We start from the raw sequence: 27643 nt of genomic DNA on the forward strand, positions 1-27643 counted from the left end.
AGTCCCTTCTGCTCTTGAAAGAAGTAGGAGGAAGAAGGAGGCTTCTAGGACAAGGATACAGAAGCTTGCTGTATGGTTCCTCATATTTTGGTTTCTTTTTGTTTGTTTGTTTTTGTTTTTGTTTTTGGGTCACACCCGGCAGCACTCAGGGGTTACTCCTAGCTCTTTGCTCAGAAAATCGCCCCTGGCAGGTTCAGGGGGACCATATGGGATACCGGGATACGAACCACCATCCTTCTACATGAAAGGCAAACGCCTTACCTCCATGCTATCTCTCCGGCCCCCATATTTTGGTTTCTAATTCACTGAGCTATGAGGCAGCTTTATCCCTGCAAGACTTCTGAGGGAATTAGTCATTGATTTGGGGAATTATTGAATCAGGGTGTCTTGGAGGGGGACTGTCTCGGTTCATTGGTCACAATGCCTGTCTGGAGGTGACAGGGGTTGGCAGAATGGATGAAACAAGGGTCCATGAATGCTGGACCATCAGTGATTCAAAATTGTTGAGTTAGGGTATGTCCCCTTGGTAATAGCACCCTGGGTGTCAGTCAGAAACCAACAAACAGCCAAATCCCTGCGGCCCCGCCCCACAGTCCACTAGTGGGGGAGCCCGGTTAACCATTAACCCCCACCCCTCCCTGCTGAGCCACCACCTCCTCCCAAGGCTAGGCCAAGACTAGCAGACCCTCGGGAGGAGGAGACCAGTTGAAAGGCAGGAAGGCAGGGCCGGGCGGGGGCCGGGCACAGCCCCGAGAGTCTTGGGTAGGCATCGTGGGCAGGGCAGGCGGCTGGGGTGTGGAGCGGGACGATGCGTCTCTCCAAAACCCTGGTCGACATGGACATGGCCGACTACAGTGCCGCGCTGGACCCAGCCTACACCACCTTGGAATTCGAGAATGTGCAGGTGCTGGCCATGGGCAATGGTAGGTGTGGGCATGTATGCCCAGGTGTGCCAGGGATGGATGGCTGAGGAGTGGGCCTATGGCACTCCACTGGGACTGGGGACACAGAGAAGATGATGGTACGTCAAGCCTATGGGCTGGCTTGAGGCTGCCAGGAGAAGCAGATATGGCCAGTCCTGCGGCCAGTGGCATTCTGGGTGAGGGGGGTAGTGAGGTTCCAGCACCCTCTGATCTCTGTCCCCTAAAGCTGCTTCTACTTAGTATGTCATGGGGACAGAAGCCTTGAAGGTGGAGCTCCCACTTGTCTAGCTCCACGATCTCAGGGGGGCTCCTCTTTGAACCCCTCAAGCCTGGATCCAGAGAGCTGGAAAGACCGGGATGGAGCAATTGGTTATCTGTGGGTTCGTCTCTGGCATTTTTCCAGGGCAAAGGCCCCATTTACAAGGAATGGGGCATCTCGGGGAGTTTGGCCATTTCCTCTTGCATTCACATGAGGGAGCTGCCATCGTGGGCATGCCTGGGTGTCAGAGGGTGAGCTGGGGAGAGGTTCTCTGTCAGGGCCCATGTGCTAAGGGACACTGATTGTCATTTGCTGGTGGCAGGTCCTGTCCCCAGGTTCATGGAGGGTATTTACATTTGTGCCTGTGGGATATGTGAGGTTTTGTTTGTGAGTGGTAGTATATGTGTGTACATACTTTTGTGCATGTATGTTCATGTTTTACACGTGGACTGGAGGTGGCTTGCATGTGGGCTTAAGACCTGCATGGGTCTGTGCCTCATAGAATTGTCTATATTTGGGTGCCTATCCCTGTAGGGGTATGAGAGGAATCAGTGCTCCTGAGTCTCAGGGCTAGGCAAGTTTGTATGCTGCCATCTGGCCATATGAGGCCCCCATCAATGGCAAGGATTTGTCTGGAAGCTTTTGACTAGGCATGTCTCTCCTAGGTTTTCAGTTTCACAGCTATGGGACCCTGGAAGATGGTGGAAGGATGGGGGGAGGAGAGGGCAAAGGTTTCTTCTCTTGGGAGACAGGGTAGAGCAGGACCTGGAGACCAAGAACCCCTTTTGGGCACAGGCCAACTGCCAGCTGCCACCCCTTTAGGATGTGTGTCTTTTGTAGACCCGCCTCTGGGGACTAACTTAGAAACTGAACAGTGGCATGGTCAATCTCACTCTGTGACCTTGGGCCCATCACCTGCCCCCTTCTGGCTCTGTATCTTCTATAGAATGGGCTTCTGCATGCCCAGCCTCTGGCTGGATATTTAAGGTGTCAGGGCATCCCCTGGGGAATGGAGGGAAACATCCCAGCAGTGCCCTAGAAGGAGCTGTTGTACACGTGGGGGACATGCCACACGAACCCCTGTGCACACCTAAACCTGTACCTTCCATTCGCCCATCTGGTCCCTGGTCCAGGGCTAAGTCTGGGTGCCCTGCAGATAGGAGGATAGCCAGCAAAACAGGGCTTCTGAGTCCTATACTGAGTGCTCCTTCCTTGAGTGTCCTCAGCAAACCGTGTCTTCTCTGAGTGTTGCTGCCTTGTCTAAATGCATGTCACACCAGCTTGCCTGAGGGGTGAGTCCATCTGGGTTCTTATCATGGAGTCCTGGCCCCACCTAGATACCCCAAGAGTCCTACACAGCCTTGTGCTCCCTAACACAAGGGTCGTGTTTTACACGAGCTGGCAGTCTTGATTCTGAGGATCCTGGGCCATCCTTAGGCCAGATGTCCCTGTTGATGGCCCCTGGCCAGAGTTAGCAAGTACACCATGGCCATAGGCCTCCATTCTTCTGCCAGTGTGAGCCTCTCCCACCCCCTGTAGCCTTAGAGTCCCTCCTGGAGGAGAGGGGAGACAATGGTGTACCTGATAGCACCCAACCTAATATTTGGAGCCCCTTCCCTCAGCACACTTTCCCCACCCCCAGTTCAGTGACAGTCATTGTGGGGTCATCTCTCCTGGGGGTTGGGGGGAGGCAAGGCTGAGGGAGAAAGGGCACCATGCAGTTTAACAATTATCCCCATCTCCAGGAATAATTCACTAAGAGGTGGGGGCCGAGCACCCGGGCACCTAGGGAGTGTGGGGCTGTTGAGCAGGCAATGGTGGAAGAAGAGGCATAGTTGCGTGCAGTGAGCCTGTTCAGTTTTCTACAGGGAAGTTCCTGTGCTTTGCTAAGCACTTCCTGCAAGTGGACACACCTGAACCCCCCCATTCGGGCCCAGCAGACAACTTCCCTTTTACAACTGAGGAACTATTGTCCACTGCCAAGGGAAGCTCAGGCAGGCAATGTCTCAGCCGGGATACTTCCAGGCTGAAAACATGAGCATTGGGCCACAGCCTTCTGCACTTTCCAGGAACTCAGGAACTCAGGCTTCCTAGGAACACAGACATATGTGTAATTGTGAGCACAGTGGGCCTTGTCCTGAGGAGCTAGATGGTGGTGCAGTTTATCATTTTTGGTTCTAGCTGTGGTGGAAGATTTGATGAGGCTGAAATAAAGAAAAGGGGGGCCTGGAGATGTGGGCCTTGGGAAAACACCTGCCTGGCTTATATGGACAAATCCCAGTGCCCCTTTATGGTTTAGGAAGCTGAGGCTCAGCATAGCTTAAAGCAAGGAAAGGGGACTTTCCTTGGTCATAGGCAAATTACTGCTAATAGGCTTAACATAGGCTCTGGAATCCCAGGTTCTCCATTCAAGATTGCCTCTGAGCTCGCTCGCTCTACATGTATCAGTCACAGTAGCCTTTGCTTCCAGACAGGAGGGATTGCCACTGCGTCCTTATCATTCCAGGAGGATAAGCAGGCTTGGTACCAGGGTATCCAGCTTTTTCGGTTAGTGAAAAAGGAACAGGACAGGTTTTGGGAAGACCCAAAAGGAGCCATTGACAGCGCGCGCGCGCGCGCGCACACACACACACACACACACACACACACACACACACACACACACACACACACACACATACCTCAATCTGCCTTTGTTCAGGTAAGTGGGAGTCAGGGAAGAACCTGAGCCCCTTTGAACTGGTGGTCCAGCTTTCATTTCTTCTAAGACAAAGCAGAGAAAGAATCTCCCCACAGCTGTAACAGAAGCAGACCCTTGTAGACCCTCTCTGGGGATCGACATCCACATACTTCAAAGGCCCAAGAATTTTCCCAAGGTCATTGCAAAGGAAGTGAAGGAACAGGCACTGGAGTCTGACCAAGGCTGTCCTAGTAGATGCCTTCTGAAGCCCCAGGGAGACAATGTGGAGGAGGTCATTGGCTTCCCTCCGACCCCCAACCACCAGGGTCCTCACTCTCTTCTCCTCTTGTGCAGACACGTCTCCAGCAGAGGGTGCCAACCTCAGCACACCCAACACCCTGGGCGTCAGCGCCCTGTGTGCCATCTGTGGAGACCGGGCCACGGGCAAACACTATGGTGCCTCAAGCTGTGACGGCTGCAAAGGTTTCTTCAGGAGAAGTGTGCGGAAGAACCACATGTACTCCTGCAGGTGAGTCCCTGCTCAGGACTCACTGCTCCTGCTGCTGGGAAGTGGGTGTCCTTAAGTGAAGCTTGATGGGAGTCTGTCTGCCCTCCTCAGCTCTCTTGGGCCCTTGTGAATCCTAATGGAAATAGCTATTACAGGGCCCATATGCTGGTCATCGTTAGTGGCTCTTTATTGAGTCCCAGTCTTGATGTGTACTTGGGCAGAGGGTGGGGTGGGGAGAATGCGGTGTTGCTAAGGGTTTACTCCTGATTGTGTGCAGTGACAGAATTTGAACTTGGGGTTGATTGCATGCAAGGCAAAGTGCCTTAACTTCTCAACTATATCTCTGGTCCCTTTTGTGTGCATGTAACTGACACTTCTCAACAAATGAGGACCCTTGGGGGCTTTGTATCAAGCATACTCTGGACCTTAGCAGGGAAGGCCTAGCTCCAAACATCGTGATCTTTCTCAGTGATTGGCTCCAGGGCTCTTCACATGCCCCTAGGACTTTCCAAGGCCAAGATAATTCCCCATTCAGGGAAGCAACATAAAATATGAGCAAATGTGGGTTATGCATATGTTTTTATATATAGACTTGTATCCAAACCTTTTCTGTATTTTCCCATTTTATCTGTCAACACTCCTTTGAATGGATACTATTATTATTCACATTTTGTAGAGGAGGAAGTCAGGTCTTACAAAGAGCTAGGGATTTACCCAGCCTGTATCAGTGTCTGAGCTGGGTTGACACTAGTGGTTAAGGTGGTTTCTCAGGTCCCACCAAAGAGGAGTTTATATGGACTGAGTTTTAATGCTAATCTATGCCTGGAGTTCAAAGTGGACTCTAGACTTTTGTAGAATATGATGAAAATAAAAGAGACCTGTCATATAATGGGTTAGGGCTCCCAGCTCAGCTTTGCCACTGAAATGAGTGGTTCTGGTCAGTAACCACTCTGAGCCTCAGTCCTCCCATGTTGGGTAGGCCAGGCCTGGGCTCATAAGGAATCCAGATGGGCTTTCCATACTGGAGCCAGCTCTCTCCCAACAAGTGTATGCAGTGCCTTTTCTTTGACTTTATAATATTGTGTGTAGTTGCTTATAAAAACAAATTACCACACACACACACACACACACACACACACACACACACACACCACGCACACACGTCCTGATGGCCTTTAGCATTAGAACTGGGATGAAGGATCTGATCAGGGAGGCTAAGGTCAACCATTGGCCAGAACTCTAGGTTGGTGCAGGGAAAAGGAGAACTGTCCCTTCTCCATCCAACATCTTAAGCCTTCTCCAGATTCAGCCGGCAGTGCGTGGTGGACAAAGACAAGAGGAACCAGTGCCGCTACTGCAGGCTCAAGAAGTGTTTCCGGGCTGGCATGAAGAAGGAAGGTGAGCCTCGACCCGCCCTTGCCATCCACTGCCTCGCCTGCACCCACAGCTTCTCAGTCTTTTATAACTTTATGACTGGTGACAAGCCTCAGGATGACTGGATAATGGCTGAGAGGAGGGAGGGCCTGGAAATGTGACCATAGGGAGGGGCTTGACTGGTTCTTGAGAAAGATTCAAAGAGATAAGTTCTCACTATTGTTGGCCACTCACTCTTTCCAGCGTCCCCACCCTGTTGTATGGCCCAGCAGCAACCAGAAAAAGGGCAGAGGGTGGCATGACAGTCATCAATGGCCCAGCTGACAGGCCAAGCATGTGTAAAACTGGAGTCAAGAGTCTCTGCTCTAGGGCCATACACCTCATTACTTCATCTTCATTATGAGGTATTAGGTCACCCAAAATAGCCTTGTTCCAGGGAATGGGAACAAGTCTCCAGATGGGCTCTGAAGTTAAAAGAGGAGATACCAGTTAGGAAGGTCTCAGGCCTCCTGCTCCAGCACATTCTACACCTGGAACCTGGCTTTTCTGCCCTGGCAATCGATTGTGGCTATCACTCTTTGATTCACATTTTCATGACCCTGGGATCTGTGCCCCAGAAGGAGCCAAAATCTTGGCTGAGGTTCGGACTCGAATTTAGATAAGCCTCTATACTATCACTCTGCTGCCCTAGTCCCAGGAACACTGGACATTTCTACCATCCCCACTTCTGGAAGCCCAGGTTTTATAGCTAGAGTTAAAGCTGAGTAGCCTGAGTTCTCTTCCAGTCACTTTGTTCCTTCTCTCCTCTCATCCTACCTCTCCTGACTCACCAGGAGTCTGAAGTTGTGGTGTGCCAGCCACACCCTCGATCTCATCCAGCCTGAGAGCATGCACATATACACATGCATCACACACATGTAAACATGAATATACAAGTGCACACACACACACACACACACACACACACACACACTAGCCCACAGCGGGATCCTGGGACCAGCAGCTCTAAGCCTCTAATTTCCCTGTTGCCTCTGTCTTGTTTCTATAAGATATGGGCCCTTAGCCTTATGGAAGAAGCAGGAGATCTCTAGCCTCCTTTTTCCTCTCAACACCCCCATTCCATTATCCAGATCTTCCCAAGGTGGAAGAGCTGTCTTTCCAAACAGTCAATGTCTTTGCTCCTTCCCTATCCCATGGTCAAGGAACTCGAACCCCTTTCCACATGCTCAGATCCTAGTTAGACCCACTATACATACTGAAAAATGTTAGTGATAGGAATGAGAACCCTGTGAACAACTGGAGGCAAGAAGGTACAGAACTTCAGTCTCAGTGCCTGCCCGAGTCCAGAATTTGAGTCATCTGCGGGCTACCAGCCAATATCAGACAGAATCTCTCATGGCCAAATGATAGGCCTTGTGAGTGCCCCATAGATGGGGGAAGGACTGGCAGTCCTGAGACTGTAAGTGGCCTGGTTCCTTGCTGTCAGTTCTGGGTCATCTTCATGCACCACTTCTGGTATGACCCTGTCCCTCTGACTCCAGCCTTTTTGTCTCGAGTTGGAAAATGACTGAGTCTAGGTGCACCCTCATGACTACAGGTACAAATAGATACATCCATAGAAAGAAAGCTTGTTCCCTGGACCTTCTCTCCCACCTGCCCTAACTGCTAGGGGCTGATGTCTCCCCTGTTGGACCTAAATCCTTCAGGAATCTGGAGGACACTGCAGCTACGTGATCCAGGCTGTATGGTGGGCTCAGGATAGGACATTTTCACCTTGGTCGAATTTGATGCCACAGTTGTTTAAATCCATTTCATCTCAAAAGCCCTTCTCCTGGAAGGAGGTACATAACCCCGAGATTCTCCAGCTAAGCTGCTTTAACATAGTTTAAAATAGATACTGTTTCTTGGCCCAGGAAAAGTGGTATTTTCTAGTTTAGAGAAACAGGAGAACTGGCTGGTGGTAAGTCAGTGTGGACTACTCCATGGAGCTCATTTACATGCTGGATTAGCCAGAAGATAGACATGAGATTACTGGGCTTGAGAAGCGGTGAGAAAGCTGAGTGTCCAGTTGCTGTTACAATCAAGGTCTGAGAAGCAGAATCATTACTAAGTGAACTCCAGCTGAGAGATCTAAGTCCTGGCTCACATTTGTCTTACACTGTCCCTGTCTCACAGTCCTGATTATTAGATCTTTAGCAGGGGACACCACTCAGTTGTCAGAACTGTGCCTGGCATATAGAGGACCTGGATTGATGCCTAGCACAGCACAAATACAAAGCAAAACAAACAAACAAACAACAAAAAGAACCTTCACCAAGTATCTGATCTCTTGTAAGTCCTGACTTCAATCCTTCTCTGCTGGTGGCATATCCTGAAAATAATGAGCGACTTCAATAAAAGTCATAAGTGATGAGGAGATCTGGGACAAACCTTCCGTTCTCTTCTTGGATGTCCATAAGAGGACTTAGAGGTTAAAACCTAAAAGCAATCTTCAAGGACTAGAAGGCTGGAGTTGCAGAGGCAAAATTTTATTTTGAGGAAGATGTGTTTGAGCCTCTATCAGCAGTGCTCAGGGACGACTCCTGAAGGGACTCAGGAGTTTTTTTTGTTTTTTTTTGTTTTTTGTTTTTTTTTTGCGGTGCTGGGGAGCAAATTTAGGTCCGCCACGTGGACAAGGCAAGTGTCTTCCCTGGATAATCTCTTTGGCCCTAAAGAATTTACAGACCAGCTGGATTCATTCTAGGTCAATGACTCTCCCTCCAGATGGGGAAATTGAGGCTAGAGAGGCAGTGTGCTCAGGAATCAGACAGGAATTGGGGTTGGTGCTCTGGCTCCCAGGATGGAGTCTGAGAGTGATCACCTGACAAGGCTCCTGCTCTGCTCCCAACTCCAGAAACTTTCTTTATGCTGGTCAAAAGTGGAGTTTCTAGTGGCACAGATTCTAAAAAGAAGCTGGGGGGTCAGTGAGCCCAATATGAGGAAAATTCTTTCTTGTGATCCAAGGGCAGGGTGACCCAAGAACTATCTAGCTCTTGGTCTCAGGAACCCAGCCTGGAAATTGGATATGGGGGTCAGGAGAGAAGGGCTGGAATCTTCCTGGGCGTCCCTGCCCTGCTCCCCTCCGGCCCCTAGTAGGGGTTCTCTGGGAAGCCAGGCTCATCCTCGTGTCTGCATCTGCCCGGCTAGGTTAATATTCAATAGAAGTTACATTAGGTCCCCGACCCTGCTAATACTGCGCAAACATTTGGAAAACATCATTCCGTGACTGAGCTCGCGCCGGGCACTGATAAGGCCCCTAACCTTGAGAAGGCCTCACTGCAGCTGCTGACTGCGGCCTTTTATGGGGCCCGCCTCCCCATGGCGCCTCGCGGGTGCAGCGGACTGGCAGCTGCCCTGGACAAGTAATGCGGGAAGGGCAGAGCAGTGTTCCCTTCTAGACCAGGGAGTCTCCAGAGAGATTTCTTCCCTTGGATGTCTGTCTTCCTTCCTTCCTTTCCTCTCCTTCCCTCATTTCTTCCCTCCCTCCCTTCCTTTCTCCTTTCTTTCCCTCCTCCCTTCTTTCCTCTTTTTTTCTTTCCTTCCACCCTTCTCTTTCTTCCTTCTTTCCTCTCTTTTCTTTCCCCTTCCTTCCTTCTTTCCTCCCTCCCTCTCTTCCTTTCCTCCCTCCCTCTCTCCCTTCTTTTCCTCCCTCCCTCTTCCTCCTTCTTTTCCTCCATCCCTCCCCTTCCTCCGTCCCTCCCTCTCTCCCTCCCTCCCTCCCTCCCCCCTCCCTCCCTCCCTCCCTCCCTCCATCCCTCCCTTCCTTCCTTCCTTCCTTCCTTCCTTCCTTCCTTCCTTCCTTCCTTCCTTCCTTCCTTCCTTCCTTCCTTCCTTTCTTCCTTCCTATCATTCTTTTTTTTTTGTTTTTTCGGGCCATACCCGTTTGATGCTCAGGGATTATTCCTGGCTAAGCGCTCAGAAATTGCCCCTGGCTTGGAGGGACCATATGGGACGCCAGGGGATCGAACGCGGTCCTGATCCTTGGCTAGCGCTTACAAGGCAAACACCTTACCTCTAGTGCCACCTCGCCGGCCCCCATTCTATTTTTCTTATACCCTGTGGCATGAGCTGCTCCTCAGCTCTCAAGGGACCCCTGTGGTGCCAGAGATCAAATTAGTTGTGGGCTCCAGCCTATCTTGAGGTCTTTTGTTTCTCTGGCATCCAACTCAATTTAGACCTTATTTAGGTTTCCATTGTCTGGTTTTCACAAAGAGTGCAGCCTAAGCAATGTCAAAAGAAAAGAAGGGCTGGAGAGATGAGTCAAGGGCCTAGAGTACACAGGCTTTGAATATAGGAAGCCCAGGTTTAATCCCTGGTATGTATGGTCACCTGAGCACTGAGCCAGGAGTAGTCCCTGAGTACTACCAGGTGTGACTAAAAAATCAAAAAGAAAGTTGAGTATTAGGTATTCAAGCCTCCCTGAGAAATAGAGTGTAAGGAAAGAATAGAAGCTAGTCTCTTTCCAGTCTTTTCCTTCTTCTACAAGTCCTGTGGGCCAGGCTCTGTTCTCATCCTAGGGCTAGAACAGTGAGCAAAATAGATATGGTTCGAGCTTTCTGGGACATTCTTTCTCACAAAGGGACAGAGGTACAGAAACAACTAAAGCAAGAGAAAGGATGGAGTAGAAGGATTGGGAAAGGCACATAAAACAGGACAGTCAGGGATCAGAGTGAAAGAACAGTGGAAAGAATTTTTGCCTTGCAAATGGTTGGCCGAGATTTAATCCCCTATAGTCCCATGAGCCTGCCAGGAGTGATTTCTGAGAGCAAAGTCAGGAGAAACCCCTGAACATCGCTAGGTTTGCCCCCACCCAATGAAAACAGGCCAGTCAGGGAGGGCATCCTAGAAGAGGCATTTTATCCAGAACCACAAAGTGAAGAAGCTGAGTTTTACACTTGGGAGAGAATTCCAGGCAATAGAAAAAGCAGCATGGACATGGGTTTGGGGTCACAGTAAGGAAGGGTGAGATCAGAGAGGAAGGTTTGAAGAGGAGTTAAAATGAGAAGGCATTAGTTTTGAGCTGTGGAAAAAGATGCTGTACTTTTCTTTTTATTTGTTTTTGTTTTGGGGTCACACTCAGTGATTCTCAGGGATTATTCCTGTGTCTGCACTCAGGAATTACTCCTGGAAGTGCTTAAAGCAGGGGTCTCAAACTCATGGCCCGCGGGCCATTTGCAGCCCTCCGTACAACATTTTGTGGCCCACAGCCGGCCTTCAAATATCGCAGTATTCACGATTATTCGCTTACTGAATAATCGCAATAAAAATCAATTAGTAAGAAAAAATTGCATTAAACATTCGCATACCCCGAGCAGTTCCGTTGGGGGTATGCAAATGTTTAATGCGATTTTTTGCAATTTTTTTCTTACTAATGCGATTTTTTATTGCGAATATTTGGTAAGCGAAATCCCTTATGCGGCCCTACCTCACCCTGACTTTGCCTCTGCAGCCCCAAGTAAATTGAGTTTGAGACCCTTGGCTTAAAGGAATATACAGGATGCTGAGGATCAAACCCAGGTCTGCTGTGTGCAAAGCAAGTACCCCACTCTGTACTATTGCCATACTATTGCTCCAGAAAATCCTCACTCCTTTTATTTGTTTTGTTTTTCTTTGGGGCCACACCCAGTGGTGCTCTGGACTAATTCCTTGCTCTGCTTAGGAATCACTTCTGGTAAGAATCAGGGACCATGTGTGTTGCTGGAGCTTGAACCCAGAGAGATTGCTTTCAAGGCAAGCACCTAACTTGCCTTTTTATTTCTTTTTTTTTTTTTGGTTTTTCGGGCCACACCCGTTAGATGCTCAGGGGTTACTCCTGGCTACGTGCTCAGAAATTGCCCCTGGCTTAAGGGGACCATATGGGACGCCGGGGGATCGAACCGTGGTCCTTTCCTTGGCTAGCGCTTGCAAGGCAGACACCTTACCTGTAGCGCCACCTCGCCGGCCCCGCCTTTTTATTTCTTTGGCCCATCATTTTTTTAGGGTTCACCCCAATGGTGCTGGTGGAGGGGTGGCATGCTTCTGAGAGGTGCCAGGAATGGAGCTCAAGTTCTCACACATGCTTGGCACATGTGCTACCATTTGAGCCATCACCCTGAGCCTCAAGGTTTCTTCTTAGCATATTCCCTTGACTCCCAAGAGACTTGCCGTGTGGAGGAACAAGAGAGGGCAAGAAGAAACTAAGAGGAAGAGGACATGTCCCATCCTGGGCACTTCCTGGGCACAGTGACTACTGATTCGGGTATCAGGGAAGGAAAGAGGAACTTTACTAGCTTTACCAAGAGACTAACACAAACCTGCCTCAGGCCACAGAGGAACATATTCAAGAGGAAAAGACATGTAGATGGGAAAATTGAGGTCCAGAAAGCATGTGAGCACTCAGGAGAATGAGCCACTTTGGCACATTGTAGTGGGACTCTCCTGCCCCTTGCTGAGGCTTCAAGGGCTCTTGGCAGTGGGAGAGGGCAGTAAAAGACAGACCAGACCAGCACTGATCAGATGGGGTCTCAGTGGGGTGGGGGCTCTACTGGCTGACTATAAGCTGCTTGGAAAGCCTGAGGTTCCAGGTTAGGCAGGAGCAGGGCTGGTGGGTGTCTCTACTCCCTCACCAGCCTCCTGTCCTTCTCTTGGGTTCTAATTCCACACCCCCAACCTTTCTCTAACCCACTTTCCCCAAAAAGAAAAAGGCCTCTTTCCAAAACAGAGTTCAAAGAACTTCTTCTAGATAAACCCCCTCTTCGTCATTCAACACCCTGAAGGCCCTGTAAGACATCTACCAAACTTGCATGCCTCTAGGGATGGGCAATTCACTCCTCCGCCTTTCCACGGCTTTGGAAAATTCTTCTCCACAGCCCCAGGAGACTCCATCTCTCCTTCACACAGGCTGATCTGGATTATGCCCTTAAAGCTTCTGTTCAATGTGTCCACCCAGCTGTTCAATTCACTCCAAGCCAATCCCGTGGGACCCCTTTGGGGTTCAGTCTCTCTCCTGGATTCTCCCCCCCCCCCCCCGCCCCTGCGCACTCCCTTTTCACCTCTCTGCCTCCTCACAGCTGTGCAGAATGAGCGGGACCGAATCAGCACCCGCAGGTCCAGCTATGAGGACAGCAGCCTCCCTTCCATCAACGCGCTCCTGCAGGCCGAAGTGCTATCCCAGCAGGTATGGGGTGTCTCTTGCACCAGGGACCCCTCATCTTCACCCCTTGTCCCTGCCAGAATGAAACTGAGTCCAGTTCCCATGCTGGCATTGCAAAGACAAGTCAAGCCAGGGCCAGTTTTCTGGGTCACTTTCTAGTTCACCTCACAGACCATGTATGATCTGCAGAGCCCTCCGGAGCTTGATGCTCATTGATGCTCGAGAATAGCTCAGCACACAGAAAGCTAAGTAACAGATTAGCTGGACCTCTTCTATTTAACCCGGAAGAAGTTACAGCACCTCTATGGGGGCAAGATTTACAGATTTATTCCATGAGAATGAGGATTTCTGCCTTGTACCTCCTGGGGTGCCTGAGGCACTGGTGGAGAAGATATGTAGATAGTCATCATGGTGGGTGGCAGAGATCCCTCCCCATTTGCCCTTCTGGGCACCTCTTTTTTTGCCTTATTCCCTTGAGCAGTCGTTGGCTATGGCATCCACAGGCCCAGTTTGTCCAGACAGGAAAACTCTGGGAAGAATTTCTGTGGGGGAAACACAGAGGTTAGGAAGGCCCAGTTGTCTGCAGCTTGTACTCACTCCCTCATCTCCTTCCTAAGCAGATCACATCTCCTGTCTCGGGGATCAATGGAGACATTCGGGCCAAGAAGATTGCCAGCATAGCAGATGTGTGTGAGTCCATGAAGGAGCAGCTACTGGTGTTGGTGGAGTGGGCCAAGTACATCCCCGCCTTCTGTGAGCTGCCCTTGGATGACCAGGTGAGGGCATGCAGCCCTTTGCATGCAGCCTCTGTGGTTACAGCGTGGAGAGGTCTGTTATGCATCTCCCACCCACAGAATATTCATGTGTACCAAAGCTCATCAGATCTTTCCATATATGAAAGCTAGAATAGACCCATCTGTGTGAATTTGCTGGGATCTGTTGCAATAGATCGTAGTTGGGATTCGAACCACTGAGCTACAAAGTTCAGATGACATCAAGCAGCTCTGGAGGACAGAAATCAAAAGGCCTAGAATCTCTATCTTTGGAAATTAATTCTGGTTCTCAGACTGGAATTTTTGTTTTATAGGATTTTTTTTGGGGGGGTGGATTTTGGAACCCACCCGACGGCACTCAGGGGTAACTCCTGGCTCTGTGCTCAGAAATTGCTCCTGGCTCAGGGGACCATATGGGATGCTGGGGATCGAACCCAGGTCTGTCCTGGGTCAGCTGCATGCAAGATCAATGTCCTACTACTGTGCTATCACTCTGGCCCCATCAAACTGGGATTTTTTTTCTTTTTTGGTTTTTGGGTCACACCCGGCAGCACTCTGGGGTTACTCCTGGCTCTACGCTCAGAAATTGCCCCTGGCAGACTCGGAGGACCATATGGGATGCCGGGATTCAAACCACCATCCTTCTGCATGCAAGGCAAATGCCCTTCCACTGTGCTATTTCTCTGGCCCCCTCAAACTGGGATTTTTGATAAATTATTTTTCTCTCAGAACTTTCATTTCTGGTCTGTAAAGTGGGGTTGATATCTGCTCCTGAATGTTGTTGGTGGCCTTTGAATGTCTGAAAAGTATAAACCATGTCACAGTTCCCCTAAAAGTTCAGGCTGTGGGGTCTCTTCCCCAACTGTCAACTTCTTCCTTGTATTTCCCTAAGATGGGTCTTGGGGATAGAAGAACGTGTGTGTGTGTGTGTGTGTGTGTGTGTGTGTGTGTGTGTGTGTGTGTTGGTGGGGTAATAGGGAATTGTGAGCACAGACAACCTTTTTATCCCTCCTGCAGTGGCACCCCCTTGACCTCTCTAGACACCCAAGTTCTAGTGCTGGGTCCCTGTAGCCCAAACACCAATGCCCTGTACACTTAATGCTTGTACACATTTGGAGAATGTGACAGAGCCTGGCCATGCCTGGAAGTGTAGAGATGCTTCTGAGAAGGTCTGCAGACATGGCAGTTGTTGAACTTTGGGGATCCCTAAGCATCCCTTGTAAATGTTCCCAAGAGAGTCCTTTGTGTCCCATGGGATAAAGGTATGCTAGGAGTTCCTGATTTAGTGGTGCTCAGTCCTGGAGGAGCCTCAGGTGGCACCTTACCCACTTCAGGAGAGGACAGGACAGTGATCTGAGCAGAGCTGTCTGTCATCCCCTCTGCTCCCCACTAGCTGGCCCTGGTCCCCTCTGCTGGAGAGGCTGCATTAATGTTTAATCCTCCATTCCTGCACAGGGACTCTGCCAGATCCCCCCGAGCTGAGCAATTGTTAACCTCCGTTTCCCACCCAAACCTCTGCCTGGCTGAGGCTCAGAGCATTCTCAGAGCGCAGCCATGGGTGGCCGGTGATGGAGGACAATGATTAACCCCCACCCCCCAGAGAAGCCATCATGTCAGGGAACTGAACCCCAGGACCAGAGGGTTCCTGGTGTACAATGAATCCAGCTTGCCCAAGGTGGGTAGAGCACCTCTAGGGGTTTGCCCTCTGGAGGATGCTTCTAACTCTACTACCCACATTGTCTCATGAATCATGTTACTTACTTGTTTGCTTCTTGGCTCTTGGTCTGTAGACCCCCGAAGGCCAGATCCAAGTGGCTAAGGGGGTCTTGTCTTGCCTGAGGTCACAGAGCAAGGTAGCTATCAATTTGGCATTTACATCGACATCTTTTTCCCCATGGGCTGAGAGTCCCAAATGCAGCAAGTGTCCGGAATAAATTCTCCTTAGCCTGCCTGGGCTCAGAGAGGGGTCATGGTAGGGGTCCTTATAAGAGTCACCTCAGGGGAGAGAAAGGTTTGTTTTTGTTTGTTTGTTTGTTTTTATTTATAAATAAAATTTCTACTTGAATCCCAATAAGATACACAGATACAAAGTTGTTCATGATTGAGTTTCAGTCATACAATATACAACACCCTTCACAATACATATTTCTCGCCACCCATGTCCCCAAATTTCCCTCCCCTTGCCCTCTCCTTTGCCTGCCTTTGTAACAGACATTTTTCTCTTGCTCTGTGAGCAAGGTTTAGATTGGGCCTGAGGAGCTCCATGTGGAGAAGTTGACCACCGGTTCACTTACTCATTCACCCACTCGGTCATCCTATTTCTTTCTTCCTGTTAGGAGAAATAAGGGGGATGCTGACCATGTGCCTGGCCTCTTCTGGCTGACTCCATGCTCCTCCTTCACAGCCTTCTTGATACCCACTGACTAGATCTTTCCCACTATTTTTCCTTCCTCTCTTCTCTTCCTATCTCCTCCCTTCATCCCTTCTTCCCTTCTTTTATCCCTTCCTTCCTTCCCACTTTTGCTCCTCCCTACCCCATCCTTTTGTCGCTCTCCATTTCCCTTTTTCCTTTCTACCTCCTCCCTTATTCCTTTTCTTCCACCTTCCTCCTTCTTCCTGCTTTGCTCCTTCCCTTTCTTTTATTCTCTCCTTCCTGCCTTTCCTCCTTTCTTTCCTCTCAGTTTTATCATTCATTCCCTTCTTTACTTAAAATGTCTAGGAAGCAGGAGCTAGAATGTATAGTATAGCAGATAGGGCACTTGCTTTGCACAAGGTCAGCCCAGATTTAATTCCTGGCATCTCATAATATCCCGCAAGTCCACTTCATGAAGCTCACCACAAAGAGTTTAGTTAGAGAAATAACTACATTGCAAACTATCCTAACAATGAGAATGTATGAAGGAAATAGAAAGCCTGTCTAGAGTACAGGTGGGAGCGCAGTGGGAAGGAGGGATATTTGGGACATTGGTGGTAGGAATGTTGCACTGGTGATAGGGGGTGTCCTCTTATATGACTGAAACCCAACCACAATCATGTTTGTAGCCAAGGTGTTTAAATAAAATATTATTAAAAGAAAAAGAAAAAAAGAGTGATCCCTGAGAACAGAGCTAGGTATGGCTCAAAAACCAAACAAACAAATAAAAAAACTTCAGCGGCCTGAGCGATAGCTCAGAGGTAGAGCTTGCATGTTGCCAACCCAGGATGGACTGGTTCGATGCCCGACATCCCATTATAAACACCCAAGTCTGCCAGAAATGATTTCTGAGCACAGAGCCAGAAGTAACCCCTGAGCGACGTCGGGTGTGCTTCCCTCCCAATAAACAAAAGTAAACTCCAAAACAAAACCAAAAAAAAAAATTTTTTTAGGAAGCATTTACATATTTGTTTTCTGTTTCTATTACCCGCTAGTTGATCTTCCAAGACTTGTTTCTGGTAGGAATTGATCAGGAGTGGAGGATTTTTTTGGGGGGGGTCATAAACCCTTACTTGTGAACCTTAGGTGAATGTTGTAAGTGATTTCCTAGAGAAATAAATGATGTGCTAACAGGAGGCTACTGGCCCTTGGTCCTGCAGTTCATACCCAGGGCTCTTCCCACCCCATGGACCACCACCTAATCTCTTTCTGGAGGAGGCAGTGGTCACAGATTCCATTGTAGAATTTGAGGGTAAAGATAGGAGTATTGCATTGATTGCTGTGGTGTAGGGTTGGCTAAGAGGAGCCTTCTTGGGGTGCCAACATCTGGCCAAGGGTGCAGACTGAAGACACCCCCTCTCTCCCTAGGTGGCCCTGCTCCGAGCCCATGCTGGAGAGCACCTGCTCCTTGGAGCCACGAAGAGATCCATGGTATTCAAGGATGTGCTGCTTCTAGGTGAGGCCTGGGACACTCTGGAGCAGGACACCAGCAGGGGAACAAGTAGAAACTCCATAGGGTATTCTGCCTGTGTTCCCCTCAAAAGCCAGGACCTCTGGACACCAGAAATGCAAAGTGCCAAGCCTTAGAGATGGACCTAAGTATCCCAACTGGAAAGCTGAGTTACTCCTATTCACTCTGAACACTTGCTGGGGAAAAGTGAGAGGTGTTTGGGCACTGTAGGCACCACTGTCAGGGCTGTATTTGCCTTACAGAAGGGTTACTTATGGTCAGTACTGGCTCAGAGCCTGTGATTCAGAGATTATCTGAGGAATCAGTGATATTAGCTCTTCCCACCTCCATATTTTTGATGCCTTCTGCTCAGCCCTGGGCAATAGCTGATCATGGGTCATGCTGGAGAACAGAAGTTGAGAGCTTGGGAAAAGGGATTGAGGAAACCTACTTTCATGCCCTGTCTGGTGACTGTCTTCCAGCCTCCACCTTATCTGTAAATGAGTGTGAAGTTTCCTTCGGGGTCTACTTCCCATGGCTAGAGTTTGGAAGTAGATGGTTAGATTCTGTCAGAAATAGGAGTCAGGAGCAGCTTCAGACTCCCAGAGCCACTTGTGCTCTCTCCCATTTCTTGCAGGAAATGACTTCATTGTCCCCCGTCACTGCCCGGAGCTGGCAGAGATGAACCGGGTGTCCATGCGCATTTTGGATGAGCTGGTGCTGCCCTTCCAGGAGCTGCAGATCGATGATAATGAGTATGCCTGCCTCAAAGCCATCATCTTCTTCGACCCAGGTATCGGCCCCCTCACACCTCAAACCACTGCCCAACCATCCCAGATGGGGGTCAAAGAGTCTCAATCCTTTAGAACACCAATGAGAGCTCATTTTGCTTAGTCTCATTGAATGAATGAGGAAAACTAAGGCTGGGAGGGGTTGGGGGACAGCCTGAATCCACCTGACAGACTGATTAATTACTTCCTTCTTTCCTTAACTCCTATTGTCTGCCTTCTTTCTTCACATCTTTACTTTAAAGAAAATCATTTCATGGTCAGAAGTGATAGTACAGCAGGTAAGGCCTTGCATGAGGGTGGCCTGAGGACAGAGCCAGGAGTAACTTCTGAGCATCACCAGATATGATCCATCCCTCATGCAATAAAAATTCATTGTAAGAATATTCATACAAATAAAAGATGTAAATCCCACTCTACTTCTCCATCAGAAAACTTTTCTCCAAGGGAAAATCCTCCTGCCCTGCCCTTTCCTTTGGTTGTTGCTGTCATTGCAGTGACCACGATTCACACAGGCTTGGCTGGAGGTGCTCATGGGTTGGGGGTAGGAGCTATCATACCTCTGCTGCTTCTGTTTCTTATGGTAATGACTCAACAGCTCTGAAGAAAAGCCTATACCTCTGGGCCAGGATGGGCTCAATGGGCAGAGCAAGTGCTTGGCATGTGGGAGCTCTGAGTTTGATCCCTACTACTGTATCCCCAAGTGGTGCTGTACCCCCAAGCATCTGTACCACTCCTGTACCCCCAAGCACTCCTAAATTAGCCCTCAGATCATCCTAAGTATCTCCAGGGTAGCCTTGTGGCCTCAACATCACTGGGTCTGAGTATTAACCTGCTCAGCCTATACAGTTGGGTTGAGCTTTATAGGAAATGATCCCCTACTCTCTGAGCACCCAGTATGAGCACCCCTCCAACCATAAAGGGTTGAAGAATAGCTCACTTTTGTGCCTGGGAGATGGTTCAAAGGATTGGAGCACATGCTCAGCAGGTGGAAAGTTCAGGTCTGATCCCTGATACTTCACAATTCCCTGAGCATGGCTGGGTCTGCCTCTCCCATAAAAGATTCTGCCTTGTTTCTCTCTTTGTCCTTCTGAATTGAATGCGTCTTGGTGGGTTCTGAAGGACACTCTCACTTTTCTCTGTTTGCATTCCTGCCTTTTTTCCTCTCCTCCTCCTCAATCTATTACTGTCTCTGTAAATGTCTGGATTTTTGTGTTTTTGTTTTGTTTTGTTTTGGTTTTGGTTTTTGGGTCTCATCTGGCAGCGGTCAAAGATTACTCCTAGCTCTGTGCTCAGAAATAGCTCCTGGCAGGCACAGGGGACCATATGGGATGCTGGGATTCGAATCACTGTCCATCCTGGATTGGTTGCTTGCAAGGCAAACACCCTACCGCTGTGCTATCTTTCAGGCCTATGTAAATGGCTGTTTTCAGGCTTTTTTTTTTTTATTCCTTTTACCAACAACCATGGATCATGTCTCCTTACCCCTTCCTTAGCTGGGTGAGGATGGAGATCCTTGCCCTTCCTCAACTCCCCAATTTATCTGTCAATTTTTCATCTATATTTTTACCATATATGTATATACAGACAATGCAAATATGGACAGAATAGAGAAGGCTTCCTAGGGAAGGTGACACCTAGCTGAGATCCTCAGATGATATAGGCTAAGGAGCAAGGAAGGAAGAGACTCTCGGGAAGTGGAAGCAGAGTGTGTTGAGGACTTGGGATTCAACTGTGAGTCAGGTCCACCAAGACCAATTCACACTCTGCCATCAACTGGATTAAGATCTTAACCTACTCAGTGCCTCAGTTTCCCCATATGTAAGACAAGAGGGAAGTTTCTGAAGCCCTGCTCTCCAACACCCACTCCCTTCCATCACTTCTGTGTCTTAGAAAATGTGACCCCAACTCTTCCCTGCCTTGTCCAGGAAGCTAGAACAAGGCCGGAAAAGATAACTTGGTCCTGGGGACTCCATTTTTTCTCCCAGCACTCAGAGATGTTGGGTCGCTAGGTCCCTCTTTCAAGGATCCACGGGTCAAGGAACATCTACTTCTTCCCATTGCAGATGCCAAAGGCCTGAGCGACCCTGGCAAGATCAAGCGCCTGCGGTCCCAAGTGCAGGTAAGCCTGGAGGACTACATCAATGACCGCCAGTACGACTCGCGTGGCCGCTTCGGGGAGCTGCTGCTGCTGTTGCCCACGCTGCAGAGCATCACCTGGCAGATGATTGAGCAGATCCAGTTCATCAAGCTCTTCGGCATGGCCAAGATTGATAACCTGCTGCAGGAGATGCTGCTGGGAGGTGGGTGGTGTGATGAGAGGTGGGCAGGACCTTGAGAAAAGATAGGTGGGGAAAAGTACCTCCAGAAGTCTCCCCAGCACACACCCAGCTCACACACCTCAGCATCCTCAGGCCTCACTCTGCTGCCATAGGTATGATCTTTGCCCTGCCAAACCTCTAGATTCCTCCTCGGGAAAATTAGAACACTCATTTCTTTGTGTCTACCAAGAAAAAATGGTTCCATTTCTTCCCCTGTTTCTAGTTCCGTTGTTGTTGTTGTTGTGTTTTCCTTACCTTTTTTCTTTTTGATTTTTTGTTTATTTGGCCACAACTGGCGATGCTCGGTTTACTCCTGACTCTGCACTCAGGGATCACTCCTGGTGGTGTTCATATGGGGTTCTGGAGCTTGAAACAGTGCAGGACAAACAAGAAAAGTACCATGGTATTTTCACTCTGGCCCCTCCATGTCTTTTCTCTTGTAGCTATCCTTTGATTAATATTTTATTGTCTGTTTCATTTCTTCTTGTCTGTTGAGAACAGACTGTAACCAAGATATAATCAAAGGGGATTAGCTACAAAGGCAGAGAGTACAGTGGTTAGGACATGGGGTCTGGCAACTGCGTGCCATGTTTGATTCCTGACACCATATGGCCCCCTGAATGTGCTGGGTACAACCCTGAGAACCCCATCCTCAGTCTAACTACTGAGGTGACCTTGATAGTACTCTATACTGTTGGCATGAACAGCATCACATTCTCAGGCCTTAGCACTGAACCAATGGCCCCATAGACTGAGAATAGTTGGTGAGGTTTCCAAATCTCCTGAAGACCTCCTGGGAGAACCTCATCTCCATACACAAAACTACAGATTTGGGAATCACCAGGCAACATTGTGGTATGTAACTGACAAGGACCCTCAAAGCTATCTAAGCTAAAATCTGGAGGATGAAAATAAGTAGAGCATGTCACAGCAAGAAGGAAGCACATCCAGCAGAGGAAACTGTGCCAAAGTCCCAGAGCAGGAAGAGGGGAAAAAAGGATAAAATGGGAGATGGAGAGAGGAGAGTCAATGCAGGAGGATAAAGTTGGGCAGAAAGCAAATCAGAAACCAAGGTTTATGGGTCATTTATAGGTGAAATTTTTGTTCACTTTTGTTTTGGGGCCACACCCAGGAGTGCTCAGGGGTTACTTTTGGTTGTGTACTCAGAAATCACTCCTGGCAGGCTCAAAGGATCAGATGGGATGCTGAGGATCAAACCCAGGTTGGCCACATGCAAGGCAAACAAACGCCCTACCTGCTGAACTATTGCTCCAGTCAGAGATATTTGCATTTATTTTCACTATTGCAATTGGATGTAAAACAGAAAACATCGATATTTCAGAGTCCTCTGATTGTTGGGAAGAAAGTGTATCTCAGAGACCAATTTGGGCCCCTGGGAATGTCACTATCTCCAATGATAGACAAAGAAAGGTTTGGCTAATGCATGACTAGGAATTTTAAAGCATAACCAGCATCTATTTGGAAGTAAACCAACAGAATTTACTCATAGCCCAAAAATGAAAAGAAATTCATATTTCCTATTTTGAGTTACAGAAACAATAATGGTATAATTAATTGAGACAAAGCAAACCAAGATTGAGGTGGAATATGGTATTGGTGACAAGTGTTGAACTAAGAGATACATCTTGGACTTTAGCTCAGCCTGAAGTGGCTTTTAGCTGTGTGAGTTGGCTTTTGAAGGAAGAAAGGGGGTGAGTCTGTTGTTCAAATGCAAGCCTTGGAACGGAATGGTTTGCAAGGGCATTTGCCTTGCAAGCAGCTGACCCAGGAGGGACACAGGTTCCATCCCCGGCATCCCATATGATCCCCAGAGCCAAGAGCAATTCCTGAATGCAGAGCCAGGAATAACCCCTGAGCGCTGCTGGTGTAGCCCAAAAAAACAAACAAAAAAATTTAAATGCAAGCCTTATGTTTAGGCTTAAGATTAGATCACCCTTGGATCTCCCTTCTTAGACTTAAGAAGGCTGCTCTATAGGGTGTAGCATTTTTAAGCAATGCAAGCAGCTGGAGGAGAGGGACCCATGGGGAGAAGGAGAGGAAAGCAGAAGTATTTCACATAGAAGGAGAATATCTTTTAAGGACAGAACATTCAATGGGAGAGAAAGATGCCATAATAAGATCATTGGCTAAGGTTGTTTTTTCAGCATCAGAGGACCAAGCGAACACAACTACATTGTAATGAGAGTGTTTCAGAGAGTGAGAAAAAGATGTGAAAGCATCTTTGAACATGTTGAAGCCTTTGAACATGTTGAACCCTAACAAAACATGCTGAAGTATTGTACAGAAATTACGTAGATCATAGGAAGCAGATACAGTAATAGGCTAAAAAAAACTTAATCACACTAAAAAGAAAAACTTAGATTGGAGAGTGGAAATGGGGGGATGGTCAGTGAGTTGCAGCTTTAATAACAATGAGGAATTTTTCTAGTTATGGGACTAGATTAAGTCAACTATAAGGGTAGGTAGAATTAAAGTGAGGATGCTTGTACTCAAAATTTTGAAGGTGATACAGTTAGTGATGATGATGTGGCCAAGAGCAAAGTTTCTCAAACATTTGGGACTGAATAATTCTTTGCTTGAGAGCAGCGATGTCCTATGTATTGTTTAACCACATTTGAGGCCTCTACCCACAACATACCAATAGCATTACACACACACACACACACACACACACACACACACACACACACACACACACACACACACCATTGTCAAATGTCCCTGAGGAGACTGGAGTGATTGTCTCTAGCGCCACCACTCCGATCCCCTGAGGCTGGAATGATTGTGCATCAGGCAGGGAGCTTTTCCTTGTGCATGGCTGACTAAAAAGTCCCCTGAGAGGTCAAAATTACCCCAGTTAGGGCTGGAGAGATAGATGAAGGTAAGGCGTTTGCCTTGCATGCAGAAAGATGGTGGTTTGAATCCTGGCATCCCAGGTGGTCTCCCAAGCCTGCCAGGAGCAATTTCTGAGCATAGAGACAGGAGTAACCCCTGAGTGCTGCCGGGTGTGACACAAAAACAAACAAAAAAATTACCCCAGTTGAGGTTCCTATAATGTATGAAGTAACTCATTCTCATCTTGACCCATGACTATGGTATTTTTAGGAATCAGGTGTCTGAGATCAGATTCTGGAAGGTGCTATTGCTTTATTGTCGGAAAGACTCGAGTAAAATGATCATTCTCTGGGAGCACTGTAATCTTACCTGTATAGGATTAAAACAAGTGGACATACGAGTTATTCAAGAAACCCCATTATGGGGCTGGAGCAGTGGTGCAAGCAGTAGGGCATCTGCCTTGCATGCAACTGACCTAGGACGGACCACAGTTCAATCCCCCAGCATCTCATATGGTCCCCCAAGCCAGGAGCGATTTCTGAGCGCATAGTCAGGAGAACCCCTGAGCGTCACTGGGTGTGGCCAAAAAAAACAAAAATTAAAAAAAGAAAGAAACCTCATTAGATTAGTAACCACAACTTATTACTAAACCACCACCCACTCTGATACACTGTTTTGAAGCAATTATTATGTCTTAGATATTTTACTAGATCCTCAAAAAGAAGAAAAGTATATCCATATTTATAATACTCAAATACAGTTGTGGTTGTTTCCAAAAGATTGAAGGCTAAGGGAATTTTAAGGAAGGAGAGGCTTACTTCCAGTGGGAGTGGAGAGAATCAAGAGGAACATTTAAGCTAGAATTTGAACTTGGACCCATAGGAGGGTGGAGAAGGATCCCAGTGGGAAGATAAGCAACAGTTGAGTTAGGGAAGTGCAGAGAATACACACAAGCTGTCAATAGGTCAGTGTGGTAAAGCAGAGGTGGCTGGTGGTGCTGAAAGGTGGCATAGAACCAAATGGTTGAAGGACTTGTCCATTAAAATTGACCTAATAAAAGGACCAACAAACTAGTCATGGCAATATTCAAATATTCTCATAGCTCCTAATATGCTCTTGGTTTAAAATAATGTTTTATTTGTTTGTGTTTATTTTGGCTTGGGGTCCATGCCCAGTAGTGCTTCAAGGCTTATTCCTGACTCATGGGCTTAGGAATCACTCCTGGAAGATGGGGGGACCCTATGGGGTGTCAGTGTATGCCATGTGCAAGGCAAGTGCTTTACCCTCTATACTATCTCTCTAGACCCTCAAACAACTTTTCACCTTTAAATCACTTCAGTTATTTTGGATTGTTGGGTCCTTTTAATATCCTCATGAAGTCTGTGGAGAGATAATAGAATAAGTGAGAACTAGGAACATGACAGGCACTGTCTGTGTTGGCAGAGCAAGCTAGCAGATCAAACCTGAGGAGAAATTGTGTGGCAGGCCTTCTTCAAGACTCTGTCCCAACTGAGATCCCTCTCTCCTTACAGGGTCTTCCAGTGATGCACCCCATACCCATCACCCCCTGCACCCCCATCTGATGCAGGAACACATGGGCACCAACGTCATTGTGGCCAACACCATGCCCACTCACCTCAGCAATGGACAGATGTGTGAGTGGCCTCGACCCAGAGGACAGACAGGTGTGTAACTTGATTTTTTAACCAGATCTGGGTGGGATGATGGCAGTAGAGGACGTCCAGGAGATGGTTGGATCTAGAAGATGGAATTTGGGATACAACTGTACCTTGTACTCCAGGGAAGAAATTAAAGAAGAAAGTGTCTATTCATTAAGGATGCTTATTCATCAGGGCCATTTAGTCAGTGCTTGGCAATCTGCTGAATGAAACTTCCTTGAGGAGGAGACAGTTCCTGGGGTGAGATTTCCTATCGGGTGAACATGGCTACCAGGATGAGAATCAAGGGGGTGCTGTCCAATGAGGTAAAATTGTTCACCAAAATTAGACTGCCCAATTGGGTAAGACTGTCCTTTAGATAACTGAAGTAACTGTAAGATAACTGTAAGGTAAGTGTAAGATCCCTCTATAACTGTGAACTGAGACTGTTCACAGGTGGGGACATCCATGAGGCAAGACTATTTATTTTCTAAGGTGAAATCTCCTGAGAGGGAGTGAATTTGTCCTTGGGTAAAGTTTTTTGAAAAGGACCATTGATATTGGGACAAAGAGATCAGCTAGAATAAGATGACATTTCACTGAGATTGTCCTGAGGGAAAGTTATTCCTTGAACAAAGTAAAGGAATGGGCAAAAACGAACTAACAAAGTAAAAAAACAAAGGTTGGTCATGGCCCAATAAATCTTCTGAATCTGTGAAGAGGAGTAGAGCCAATTTATTTCCATTATCTATATATGTAAAATCAAGGACGTTTTTTTTTTTGTTTTGTTTTTTTTTGGGTCACACCTGGCAGCGCTCAGGGGTTACTCCTGGCTCTGTGCTCAAAAATCGCCATTGGCAGGCACAAGGGACCATATGGGATGCCGGGATTTGAATCACCATTCTTTTGCATGCAAGGCAAACACCCTACCTCCATGCTATCTCTCCGGCCCAGATCAAGGATATTTTTTTAGATATTTTATGATATTTTGTATTTTTGAGTTGGTCAGCTCAATCTTGGGCTTCACTCACTGTAATTCCTCTGCAAGAAAGGCTTTGCCTGCCACACTGTCCTTGTGGAGACTGAGGCTGCCAGGATCCTGGGCAGCTTTGAGAGAAAAAGCTCATCTCCTATCCACTGGTAAATGAGTTGGGATTGTCAGGACAGGCACAAGCAGCTCTAATCACAGGAGGTTTCCTGGTCACAACTCTTAGGTGTTAAGGAAGTTGGACTTTGTGGTCTGGGTTTCAGAAACCTGGTGCTATGGGAGACTTAGACCTAGTTTCATTTTCTCACCTTGTAGGAAAGGAAGCAATCTAAGAGCCAGAATTACATTTTCAGGCTCTTTGTTTCTCCCCAAAGGGTGGGATTCTGAACAGCCTGTCTCTTCTCTGTCCCTCCAGCCACCCCAGAGACACCACAGCCTTCCCCACCTGGTGGCTCAGGGTCAGAGCCTTACAAGCTTCTGCCAGGAGCCATTGCCACCATCGTCAAGCCCCCCTCAGCCATCCCCCAGCCGACCATCACCAAACAGGAAGTCATCTAGCAAGCCGCTGGGGGACGGGGCTCTACTGACCCCCCAGTCCCCACAGAGAGTACCTGGTGGTGACCCCAGTGAATAAAGTCAGTACCACAGGACAAGCCCAGAGCAGCCATGGAAAACGCAATGAACCTGTGAACTTGGGTTGAGGCTCATATCCTTGGCATCCGTTCACCCTCACTCTACATGGCAGGCTTTGAGTCAGTGAAGACACCATTTGGACAACTTCTGCCTGGCTGGAGCCTCTGCCTTTCCCTGTACTCATGTTCACCGCCAGCTTCTTCACCCCAGAGGACTGCTGTCTGGAGCCAACTGGGGCACATGAGAGCCCATCTGAGAGCCCTGAGAGACTGGGTCCCCTCACTTGCCTGTCAAAGGCCCCTCCCCAGGGCTCCTCACCACAGTCCCGGTTATCAGCCTTAGCTCCTTTGGCCACTCCCTGCCTCCATAGCCATTACCTCAGAGGCTAAGGAGACTCAGGAAGCCTTTCCCTGCTTGCTCCAGGGACCTTTTCGAAGCACTGACTGGGAGAGACCCTGAGTAAGAGATGGTAGAGAAGCAAAATGTTCTTCTCTAATCCAGGCTTTTTCTTCTTCAGGGACTTGGGTTTATGGGTGGCCATAATCTCTAAACTCAATATAGAGAAAATGATCCCGTGCAAGGCACATACAGTTGTTGTAGGAACTTGAAGTAAGAATGAGAGGCAAAGAAAGCATCAGAAAGAAGCAGGTGGACATGAAGCACCCTTTCTTTAAGCAAGGGTGGCTTCCGGCTGGTGGCCAGGGTGACGTTACTAAGACAGGCAAGCAGAATGGGCAAGGTATGGAGAAGACAGGCTTAGGGGATAGCATGGAGGCCTTGAGAACCAATGTTAGTATTCAATGTGTTGCCAGAGAACTGGGTCTCAGGAAGCTTCTAGAAAATGAGAT

General features: G+C 48.2%; 1 protein-coding gene across 2 annotated transcripts; it reads left to right on the plus strand.

Annotated features, from left to right (window-relative positions):
* The first annotated feature begins 707 nt into the window (after positions 1–707).
* Positions 708–27643, plus strand: HNF4A (hepatocyte nuclear factor 4 alpha). 2 transcript variants are annotated; one of them, XM_049779259.1, is made up of 10 exons: positions 708–923; positions 4217–4391; positions 5674–5768; positions 12833–12939; positions 13533–13691; positions 17470–17557; positions 18189–18344; positions 20406–20642; positions 25049–25201; positions 26578–27643. In XM_049779259.1, the coding sequence occupies exons 1-10, from the start codon at positions 809–811 to the stop codon at positions 26718–26720; spliced, it is 1428 nt and encodes a 475-aa protein (XP_049635216.1). In that variant the 5' UTR covers positions 708–808; the 3' UTR covers positions 26721–27643. The 2 variants fall into 2 exon arrangements, with proteins under 2 accessions (XP_049635216.1, XP_049635217.1); XM_049779260.1 differs by having other exon boundaries at positions 13536–13691.

The sequence above is a fragment of the Suncus etruscus genome, chromosome 9 (genome assembly GCF_024139225.1).
Source record: "Suncus etruscus isolate mSunEtr1 chromosome 9, mSunEtr1.pri.cur, whole genome shotgun sequence".
Classification (NCBI taxonomy): Eukaryota; Metazoa; Chordata; class Mammalia; order Eulipotyphla; family Soricidae; genus Suncus; species Suncus etruscus.

Coding starts and splice junctions, on each gene's coding strand:
- HNF4A (XM_049779259.1), top strand. CDS start 809: ATGCGTCTCTCCAAAACCCTGGTCGACATGGACATGGCCGACTACAGT. Junction 5,769..12,832: donor GGCTGGCATGAAGAAGGAAG/GTGAGCCTCGAC, acceptor GCCTCCTCACAG/CTGTGCAGAATGAGCGGGAC. Junction 13,692..17,469: donor AGCTGCCCTTGGATGACCAG/GTGAGGGCATGC, acceptor CTCTCTCCCTAG/GTGGCCCTGCTCCGAGCCCA.